Source organism: Zea mays, chromosome 2 (assembly GCF_902167145.1).
Source record: "Zea mays cultivar B73 chromosome 2, Zm-B73-REFERENCE-NAM-5.0, whole genome shotgun sequence".
Taxonomy (NCBI): domain Eukaryota; kingdom Viridiplantae; phylum Streptophyta; class Magnoliopsida; order Poales; family Poaceae; genus Zea; species Zea mays.
Window position 1 is genome coordinate 147473736 of NC_050097.1, and position 10942 is coordinate 147484677.

The 10942-nt window shown below is 46.5% G+C and overlaps 2 protein-coding genes and 1 pseudogene across 7 annotated transcripts; 1 reads left to right on the plus strand and 2 right to left on the minus strand.

Moving 5' to 3' along the window:
- Nucleotides 1-484: 484 nt before the first annotated feature.
- Nucleotides 485-5201, minus strand: LOC100217233 (ERAD-associated E3 ubiquitin-protein ligase HRD1A). 5 transcript variants are annotated; one of them, XM_020547485.2, is made up of 8 exons: nt 4918-5201; nt 4041-4641; nt 3075-3251; nt 2854-3003; nt 2568-2773; nt 2288-2423; nt 1860-2082; nt 485-986 (listed from the first exon to the last, which is right to left on the minus strand). In XM_020547485.2, exons 1-8 carry the CDS (start codon nt 5147-5149, stop codon nt 903-905), a joined length of 1809 nt encoding a protein of 602 aa, XP_020403074.1. In that variant the 5' UTR covers nt 5150-5201; the 3' UTR covers nt 485-902. The 5 variants fall into 5 exon arrangements, with proteins under 5 accessions (XP_020403074.1, XP_008667391.1, XP_008667390.1 ...); XM_008669169.3 differs by having other exon boundaries at nt 2288-2429; XM_008669168.3 differs by having other exon boundaries at nt 1860-2085; nt 2288-2429.
- A 2951-nt stretch (nt 5202-8152) lies between these two features.
- On the minus strand, nt 8153-10345 carry LOC100304408 (rRNA N-glycosidase). Of its 2 annotated transcripts, XM_008670014.2 has the most exons (3): nt 10266-10345; nt 9656-10146; nt 8153-9580 (listed from the first exon to the last, which is right to left on the minus strand). In XM_008670014.2, the coding sequence occupies exons 2-3, from the start codon at nt 10118-10120 to the stop codon at nt 8294-8296; spliced, it is 1752 nt and encodes a 583-aa protein (XP_008668236.1). In that variant the 5' UTR covers nt 10121-10146; nt 10266-10345; the 3' UTR covers nt 8153-8293. The 2 variants fall into 2 exon arrangements, with proteins under 2 accessions (XP_008668236.1, NP_001159316.1); NM_001165844.1 differs by lacking the exon at nt 10266-10345 and having other exon boundaries at nt 8167-9580; nt 9656-10195.
- Nucleotides 10346-10510: 165 nt separating this feature from the next.
- LOC111590983 (uncharacterized) lies at nt 10511-10654 on the plus strand (annotated as a pseudogene).
- Nucleotides 10655-10942: the final 288 nt, after the last annotated feature.

Here is a 10942-nt window from a genome sequence, read left to right on the forward strand (position 1 = left end):
CTGCTACGTTTCGTATTCCGCATTTTGATAATGTTAACGACTACATTAAGGATTGACTCTGTGGAGGTCTTAGACATCTTGATGCAATAAAGTACTATTTCTGCTATTTACTTTGAACAATGCGTGATGATGTATAATTATGTAATCGTTATGTATGTGAGTTTCTGATTCTGAGACTCACATGATTCGTATTCAGTTTGTCTTCTCGAAACTGGGTGTGACATCCAGCTGCCACGAATTACCACCAAATGCAGTCAAACGGTAGAATCATCACGAAATGCAGGCATGCAGCCAACCGGTTCCAAGGACCTAGCCGGCTCTGCGCCTCTGCCCTGCGGGCTGCGGCACACTCGTCATGAGTCTCGTGGTCGATTCGGCCGGCGAGCCAACGCCACGGCAACCAACTTGTAGTCTTATGTTTCAGCAATCGCTCGGTTAGCTGCAGTATTAGGCATGCCAGATCCACTCTGTTCAACATCCAATCAGCAGCCAAATTTTCTGTTTTACTCCAGTAAACACAAAATCTACAGACAATCCCGATATCATGGATATGCACACAAAAAAGTCATTTGTACAATTATCCTTTCTATTTTCCCTCGGTACAAGAATTTTGTGTAATCGTATAATTAAACTAGCAATTAGATGTACCCAACCTACAGAAACCACCACACGTAGAGAAACATCTAACGCTGGCAAGAAGGCACTAACACAGTAACAGGAAAGCATAGTCAACAAGCCTACCAAAATCCAGGCAAAACATCAGTTTCCCCCAGGTATAGCCAATTCTTTGATTGCTTTCTTTTATCCCCATCCTCATCTCCGCCTATTTACAGATTCAGCTGCGTGTGCTCAGTATTCTCATTATTACTCCACGATGCAGGAGTGCCTGTTTACAGATTCAGTCAGTCTTCTGTGTGCTCAGTGTTCTCGCTACTGCTCAACCCAGCAGCGCCACGCTGCACCATTTGCAGTTGGATTTGTAACATCTGGAAACACGACGTACAGATTATGAGTGTTGTTGGATGTTACTGTTGATATATCAATGATAGAAATCCATGCATTATATTAAGCATGCCATTGTAAACTGAAGGTGAAATAACAATTAGCAACTGCTATTGATATATCAATGATAGAAATCCATGCAGTATATTAAGCGTGTCATTAGGTGAAATAACAATTAGCCTAACAGTTGCCATACGTGCACGGATGCAACAGACTGGTCCAATCTAGTCACTGGGTGCTATCCAAGTTTCAAAGCTCCTGAACTTGCAGTCTACACTAAAATGTAGATCATATGTGCCAATCAAGATTGTTAAAATGGCTAGAAACAATACTTGTGCGCTACATACTGTTGTCTTGTAGGAATCAATGGTAACTAGATTCGTGCCATGGATGACATATTTGTGTATTTGAAGTACTCAATGACAGGCAGGATGTACATCTCCATACTGGTAACTTAGGTTAAATATAGTCAGAAGATATTAAAAACATCACACAGATACCTAGTGCAACAGATTCCTTTTCATGTGTGATTATGCAATGCATGAATCATCAAATAGATGCAAGTTGAGTCGAATGCTCAATTGTGCGATTCAGAAGTTATCCGTCCATGTCGGATATTGCGCAAGTCCTCAGTACATATGAAGATCGCAGAGTGTGCAGCTTTGCATGATTGAGATTGAAGATGAGCTTGCAACAGAAATATGTACGATATTGCAACTTGCAAGCAGTTCATGTCATTATAGCTTGTATGCAGTGCTTGTTGATTACATCATAAAGTAGCATGGAAGGATGTAAGCTGAGTACTTTTGGGATATTTCATTAAAAAAAGTACTTTAGGGACCAAGATTCTTTCTTACCTCAATCTGGCTCTTAATAAAGTTTTCTTGTGCCTTCTGCAGTGAATTTTCAAGATCTCTTGTGCTTGTTCCTGAACCAACAACACCATCTGCACTAAAAGGCAGAGGCACTAAACCATCGCTGCTGTTTTGGAGCTGTGTTTCTTGGTCTTTTTGTGACTGATGATTGGAGCTACTGGCTTCAGATTGTGGTGCACTTGATGTAGGCTGGGGAGAACCAGACCTGCTGGTTGAATAAAACATAGCATATTAGTATTATGCTTTATATCATAATAACACCCCCCTACACTTCGTTATGCTATAAATACAGTAACAATTAAATTATAGTGAATACAAAGTACAGAAAACTAGACAAGCATTGTTAACAACCCCAGTTTGACAAGATGATAAACTTTGCTTTTAGACTTTAGAGTGTTTCAGAAACATACCTGTTTAGGGTGTTTGCTGGAGGATAAACAAAAGATCTTCCATATAAAGAAGCTGCTGCAGCAGCAGCTTCAAGTTTTGCTTGGCGCCTGCTCATGTTCTCACCTGGTGCTCCTTCTGAGGATGGAGTGGCAGTACCTGCAGCTGACTTTCCTCACATCAAAACAGCAATCACAGATATAGAACTGACAACAGAGTGCGTCCTCAATGATTCTTAAGGCTAAAATCAAAATATGTGGGGTAGTGAAATAAGATCAGAGAAATAAAGGAACAGAAACTCACCAGGTTGAACCCCAGCCTGGGCTCCATGTTGTCGTGATGATGCAGCACGTCCATTATCTGCAGGAACGATTGGAGCTCTGCACGTGGGGCAAGTGTGTTGGCGCTCTAGCCATGACCTCAGACAATGCACATGGAACAGATGCCCACAGAGCAGTTTCTTTGCTGTAGTCATCTCCTCACGGCAAATAATACATGTAGCATCACTCCTGAATACAATAAAATTTAAATGACACTATTTTTATAGTTGAGTCAACTGAATCACCAAAAATTAAAATATAAAACTAACGCATCGAGCTCTTCTGATGTAGCTTCTGGAAAGCGTTCATTCATGTTGGAAGTGATCTTTCTGTAACGTATGTAATCTGCAATGCGAATTCTGAAGCTGCGGAAGGTCTCATATAGCTCACGAATCAAGTGCAGCGGGACACCATAGTTCCTGATTCATATAACGAATCAATAACCATAGTTTGCATCCTAGTATCAGAGTACCATAATAAGAGAACTTACAAGAAGATAGCTATGAAGAAGAGCATGTATAATGACAAGTGCACAAGGTCACTGATGAGCTCCAAGTAAAATGTATAAACTGCCTTTCTCTCCCATTGACCTTCCATTAGCATGTCACTGACATAGAATATGTACTTCACAAATGTTGATAAAGTGGATGTTGCTAGTATCGTATATCTGAAACATGATTTATACTTGTTAGCTATTATTGAGTATTTTGAATCTTGAAATAAGAAAAGGCAGACCCAGTGCCAGAGTAGAATAAGAACTATACCCAACCTGCAAGCCATACGCCTTGCCTTGGAAGGAACAAGAAAAAAAATGATAGTGTAGCTAATGTTTCATGCTAATGGGCCTAATACTTTGCAACACTTAATGTATTGCTCAAACCTAAACAGACAACTGCACAAGCTCATAGCCTAACATTTCATAATATAGCAACAACAACATATAGATGAACTGATTAGCAAGATTGAGAATATTGAGGTAGTGAAATTAAGATATATTCATGGCTTAGCATATACACATCAAGCAAACAAAAAAAGAACAATAACTGCAAATCTGGCATTATTCATATGGTATAGGGCAGTGCAAACTGCAAAGGACGATACACAAAATGGAAAGAGGTCGTGTTACTGAAGAATTAAGATCTTTGTGGTAGCCTTGCAGGCATGGTACAGTGCAACTACAAAAAGACACTCGCTTGATATATAGACCTAACATATAGTACTTAGTTTTGCAATTTGTTGTCCATCATATTGGGAAATGCCATTTGAAAGAGTTCACTCATTTTAATCGATCTCTACACCTACTCTAATATTGTTGCGAAAGAGGATCGAATATTGTAGCGTGTCATATTGATACAGTGATAAAGTGAAAACAGAAAGCATAGATACATCTCAGGAATTTCCATGCACATAAAAAAAGGCATTTAGGCAAAATTAAAGAAACGAAAACTGAGCTTACTCAAAGGAGAAGAAGATGGCAACAGACGCCTCCCGCTTCTGTATGAGTGACCTGAGTGAGTTTGACAGGAAGAGGCAATCGACCGTGAGCAGGAAAACCATGAAGGATACAATCCTGATGTGCGAGAGCAAGGGCACGGAGGGTGTGGTCTCGATGTACTCGACCCTCTTCTGCGCGAGCCAGTGCAGTGCCTTAACAAGAAGCAGTGCAGCGACCATGGCAAGGAAGGACACCGAGAAGTCCTGCCGGAAGATGGTGACGGCGAAGAGAATCTCGATGACCTCCCGCCAGGACTGCTCGTTGAGGCGCTCGACCTCGGCCTCCCGGAGGGAGCCGAGGAAGAGACGCCTGGCGAGCTGCCAGGCGACGCACATGGCAACCAGGCCCGTGTTGAGGAGCAGCACGAAGCAGATCTTGGAGGTGGAGAGGTACACCATCGCCGGGTAGAACTGCTCCCGGCTGCTGAACGCGTAGTACGCCGCCGAAGCCGTCGCCAGCAGGCTGAACGCCGCGTACATGGGTAGTCGGATCATCTTCGCCACCGGAAAATCCCACAACAAAACTTCCGCAATGAAACCGCACCAGAACAGCACTGGGTCGCCTAGAAGAAACGAATGATCCAAAATTACCAGGCGCGATATACAGGGAAACAAATCTCAGAAGTCAGCCAGCTAATCCAAGCAAAGGGGGCAGAGCCAGTCACGGACATGGGCGATAATATATTTGGAGAGAGAGAGAGAGAGAGAGAGAGAGAGTGGTAGACATTAAACAGGCATACATGTACACTCAGATCCGGATACTCATAGCCAAATAGCTTAAGTTAGGGTTTGGAAGCTCCGTTTCGAACAGTACGAGAAGGGGTGGGCATACGGTATACCTGGTGGATGCTCTTCGCCGGCGAAGGACCCGACGGAACCTGGCACCTGGCGTAGGGCGTCAGCGTCGGCGTCGGTCGTCTTCGTCGCCACGAGAGAAAAGAGGGATGGACGCCTGAACGGGAGAAGAATTCGAAGAAACAGGAACGGCAATGGTGGAGCCGCAGTCCGGTGCTGTTTTGCCTGGGCCTGGAGCAGGCATGGAAACTGCCTGTCTAGGGGCTCTAGGCCCATTGGTCCGAAACAGATCCTTCGCGCTTTGTCTGAACAATTGAACTTGTCGTACCGATATGAAGAAATTTGAGATCAGCTTCTGACCTTTGTCTTTTCTTCTGATAGAGTTTTATTCAAGTATTTATTGTTTAGAAATACTATTTTTTTCTGAAGCAGGGTAGACGCAGGCGGACATCGAATTCAATCAGCCCCCCCCCTCCCTTCCGTTTTTCTCTTGCTGCTGCTGGTGGTGGGCTTTACCTTTATAAAATAGCTCTATCGATAGAGCTAAGTTGTTTTGATAAATTATTTGGTAAAATAACTTTACACGTAGTTATTTGGTTTCATTCTCCACGTATCTTTGGTGAGAATACGATTTAAGATAGTGTTTGGTTGAGGAGTCAAGTAGAACGGAGTCGTTTCATCCCTGATTCTAGGAACGGAGCCGCTTTGTTCTGTGTTTGGTAATCTGGAACAGAGCGGCTCTGTTTTTTGTTTGGTTAGATAGTGAACGGAACGGAGCGTGATGCGAGCGGGCTGGAAACGGAGCGGCTCCGTCCGGTTGATTTTTTGGAGCGGGATGGTTCCGGGTCTGAGGAGAATATTTCCTAATTGGAGTCATTCCGTTCTAGTTACTTTGTAACCAAACAACAACAAAACTGGGACAGAACGGCTCCGTTCTACTTGGCTCTTCAACCAAACACTACCTAAGAGAGCCCTTGAGGTGAAACAGTCATTTGGCATAAAAGGACTCCGAACGTCTTTAGGGCTTGTTTGATAGTAAGAGTAGTAGAAAGGATTGAGGGGACCAAAATCTATTACCATTCAAGTCTTATTAGTAAAAGATTTTGATCTTCTAAATCCTCTCCATTACCCTTGGTCCCAAACGTGACCTTAGAGCAACTCTAAGAGTGACTTAAAATAGCGTATTAAATTAAATTATAAGGCAAAAGGTTAAAAAGAGCACTCCAACGACCACCTTATTTAAAACAAATATCAAAAATATAGGACATGACTAAATGTGTCTCAAATATACAACACTGTCTAGTTGTTCCCTATCTCACTCGCGCCATATCTGGATAATGGGTGTCTGATAAATATACAACACTCATAATGGGCTCTGCTCGGTCCCACGTTATAGTGTCGGGAGCGTTAAGGGTCATACGTGATCATGTCTCATCCTATTGACAGGGACTCTAACGCCTCCCCGCCGTGCCGTGGCATCAGCCAAGACGGTATTTAGTGGCGACATGCCTTATCGTGGCTGGCGTGGGTCAACATTGTTTGCCTCGTTTTCACGTTAAGCGGGTGTAGGTGTGCGCCTACCCGCCATGTGGCAGAGGGTCGTGTAACTGGAACCCACGGATGTACCAGCCCTCGCCACAGGCCCTTATGCCCCCACCTAGCCCAGTTGCTTGCGCAAGCTTTGATCGAATCACCCCCCTCACGTAGTTGCTCGGTGGGAGTTGGTAGGGACGCCCACCTCATCCAGTTGCTCAGCGAGGCATGGTTGGTCCGTCCGCCTCGCCCACTTCCATGGTGGGACTTGGTCGGTCCGTTCACCTCGCCTGGTAACTCGGCGGGACTTGGCTGGTCTTACTCTCGTGGCTTCTTGCCTAGTTGGGCCACCATAAGTAATGGATCTACTTTGGATACCTCGTTCCTGAGACCCGTTAGCAGCACCCGAGCTTTTGAGCAACTCTTTGGAGTTGCTCAAAGGCTTTCTTGTTGGGAATCAGGATTTTTGATGCGCGCAAGCGCGTTTGCTAGATGTAGCCCTCCCCCCGAGTAATATGTGAGGATTGCTTAGGGGGGTATTTCACGAGTGTGGCGTTTTCGCGGCTTTGGGCGGACCCTCTTTTGCGATGGTTGGCTCGGTTTTATGTCTGATAATGTGCTTAGTGGATGTCGATGACGCGTTTGGGCTCGGTTGTTTGGTAGTTTTTTTGCACGCATCTCTCCCCAGAGAGATTTCTAGTCTTTTGGGGGAGGTTCGTCCATCACCGACCTAGTCGCGCGTGGAGAGGGAGGTCGTCGAGCTGCTAATGGGTTATCCAAGTGAGATCTGACCGCCCTCAGGTAGGGTTTGGTATGGCTAGTGGTCCCACTTGGGGGCTCGCCCCGTTGGGTGAATCTCATACAATCCTTCCTTACTCGACCCTCTATCGGCCCTCTGGTTCGACATGCGACCAAAGGGGGGTCAGTGGCACCCCATCAGCTGGTTTAACGCAAGGGACTGTGAGGTACGACCTTAGACACGTTCTCAACCCCAAATTAACTATGAGTATAATTACATTGGTGTGGTCGTCGACCACTCCAGATTCCACACTCGTCCTTCACCACTCACGGTGTTTTTACACGAATCCACATGATATTTACCTTCTTCGTCGACCACTCCAGATTCCACATATGCACCACAAGTCAAAAGACACGCTACATATACACACCCATTTTCCTATTAGTCCGCACGACTCAACCTAAAACATTACTCCATTAACAATCAATCATCACAAACTCGAACCACAAGGGTTCGTATAAACCTTGTGTTCGCACATATCTAATGATAAAATAATATAATAATTCCTAAGGGGTCGTTTAGATCCCTTCATTTTGAAGGAATTGGAATTTATTTAATAGAGTAGATTATTTGATTTGGAATTTTACATTCCACCACTTTCTAAAGTTTAGATATAACTCTATCCCATTTTTATAGGATGAGGAGTGAAAATTAATTTTATGTATTACTAGTATATGTTTCTACTATGCAAATTATAACACACTTTTCATCACACTCTCCTTAATAAAAAATGTAGCATATAAATATTTCCTCCATATGTTCAATAGTAGTATACGAATATATTTTGTATAAAAACATATGAACTTAATTAATCTATGTCTAAATTATGATTATTAGAATGAAATTTAATTCTTAGGATCCAAACGGGACCTTAAGTTACAAACTGAAGACAGTTGAAGCATGCTAATTACTGTATAGTAGTAGTCGGTATGCTTGGGTTGGCTTAATTTAGGAGTAATATGGATGGATCAATTATTAATTTATTATTACATAGATGAACAGACAAGCAAGCAACAAGATGAAAAAGGAAATACCGGTCATGACATCCCGATTTATTATCCAGACATTTAAAAGCAGTAGGGACCTAGCTAGTTGAGTGACCAGGTGACGGACACCTCGACGTCGCCGCCGCCGATCATCTTCCGGACCACCCCAAAGGGGCTGGGGTGAAACACAGCCACATCGCCGGATGAGATCCGATCATCAACCGACATGTCGGCGACGTGAGCCCTGGTCCACAGATCGGCGCATATCGTGAGAGGCGAACCGAGCTGCACGACGGCGACCTTCCTCAGCAGCGGGACGTCCTCGCCGGCCCCCACGGAGACGGCGTCCTTCCACTCCCTGCTGAAGAGCGTGACCTTATCCTGTGGGGCGAACATGGCCGTGGCGGCGGAGACGGTGCCGTAGACGTCGACTCTCTGCCCGCCGCCGGAGCCGGTGCGCCTGAGCGCCACGGTGGCCACGACGGCGTTGGTGACCACGGCGCAGCGAACGTTGACGGCGCCCGACACCCCCTCGAACACGTACTCCTCGGCCTCGTCGTACACCATCCGCGGCGTGTCGTACGTGTTCCACACCAGCTTCCCCGAGCCGACCTCCTCGGCATCGTCGTCGTCGGGCGTCATGTCGGCGACGTGTGGGATGGCGGCGTCCATGAGGTCGACGTGCATGACGACCTCGCCGTAGCCCCACACCGCCCTGGCCGGGCCGGTGAGCTGGACCTGGCCGTCAAGACTCGCCGGCAGCGCGTTGGAGCGGCCACGCATGAAGAGCAGCTGGGAAGAGCCCGAGCTGAGCCCGTCGTCGATGGCGATGTGCCCGTACAGCAGGCTCCTGTTCCTCCCCGTGCCGCCGCCGCCCTCGACGACCGCCGAGAAGACCTCGACGAAGGTCAGCCCCAGCGGCGGGACGGAGCCGTCGTCGTCTCCGTCACCGACCGCGGCCTCACGCTTGGGACGGCGGCTCGGGCCTGGCTCGTCGGGGACAGCGCCAGCGTTGAGGATGGCCACCACCTCACAAGCCTGATCGGTGTTCTCGCAGATGTGACTCAGCTGACTGTACCGCCCATGAGCGTCGCCTTCGGGGTGGGCGGCGCTAGCAAGCACACACGCCGAGACGTCGCCCCAGTCACGGATGCAGTCGACTAGGCTTTGGTCCAGCCACCCTCTCGTGTACTCACCGAGGAGGAGCCGGGCGATATGCCGGCAAACGTTGTGTAGCCTGAGGGACTCGCTGACGGTGACGACGATGGTTCGAAGCCAGTCCCGGACCAACCCTGGCGCCGCCGGCGTGTACGCGGCCAAGCCTTGGATGGCTTCCACCAGCGGCTCCCGTCCGAGGTCCGGTACCGTCCGCCTTTCCGGGTCCGGACCCTGCAGGGGAATCGGATCGGATCTCAGCTTATATCCCCATTAAGCAAGGACCAAGGAATGAAGGAATTAACTCACCGTCTGCAGCTGACGGAGATCGCCGTAGCCGCCATTAAACCCGAGGAACGTTGCGCCCGATATCAGTGGCCGCCGTTCCTGTTGCTCCTGGTCCTCTTTCTTGTTCTTCTTCTTGGCTTTCTTCTCTTTATCCTTCTTCTTCTTGTTCTTCTCTTTGGCGTCATTGGCGGGGTCAACACCGAACTCGTACCGTGCCCCTCGCACCTGCTCGAAGCCGACGACGTAGAGGTTGTCCGTGCGGATCCACACAATGATCTCGGCGTTCCTGGCCACCATCCGAAGGTGGAGCCACTGCCTGGGCTCCCGTCTCGTGGTCTGCCGGAGCCGGTAGAGGTTCGGATGAGTCGCCGCTAATGGCGGCGGTTCGGTAGGGTCCCTCACTGCCTCTCGCAGCTCACCAATGTACTCCTCAAACCGTTCGCAGTCGGCTACGACATTAAAGGTCCTGTCCAGCGGCAGCGCCATGGAGGTCGTGTAGTTCGTAGATGTGTCTACCAAAGCAAGTGGAAATCATATCAACAGAGGAACCGTGCAGAACCAAGTAAAATGACTAGATAGTCACGGTTAAAGTATAGTTGTTCTATATAAGAAAACATGTATGCCGGCTTACCACTGATGTTAAGTGTTAGGGACGCCGCCGCCGGTTTCAGTTACAAGCACCTTAACTCGATTGTCATGTTAGCTAAACTGTGTGCCTTCTTATATATATAGATGCACGTTCGAGGGTTAGGTGGGTAGGGTTGGGTTGGTAATGCTAAACGCATCGCAACACTTTTACATAGTACCATCTCGTTAGCTAAAGGAGGACAAGCGACCAAGCGAGCTATAAAAAGGAGACATGTTTCTTTTCAATTCATACCTTTCACGATTTGTTGACTAAGATAAAGTGTAATATCTATTCTTGTCAGTTTATTATCTGATATATAGACTATATGTTCACTTTGATATTAGATTTATTTTTATGGGTATGAAATATAAGTGTGTGACGTAGTAGCGTACATGCATTGTACTAGTATTATATTTATACACAAGTGTGTTTACACTAGGATTTTGGGAGATAGATATTCTAGTAGTATTTAGTCTGTCTCTACGGATCAGCGATTTATAGAGGCAGGTGTCCAATCACCTCTAGTCAACAGCATTTTAGAGTCGGCTCAGAATAACAACAATCTTTATAGGATTTATTCTGTGTTTGGTTTGACTTTTAGATTTCGCTTTTGTTTCTTAAAAACCAAAAGACAATCAAAGAGCTGGATCTAGAAATCAACTTTTTCTAAAAGATGATTT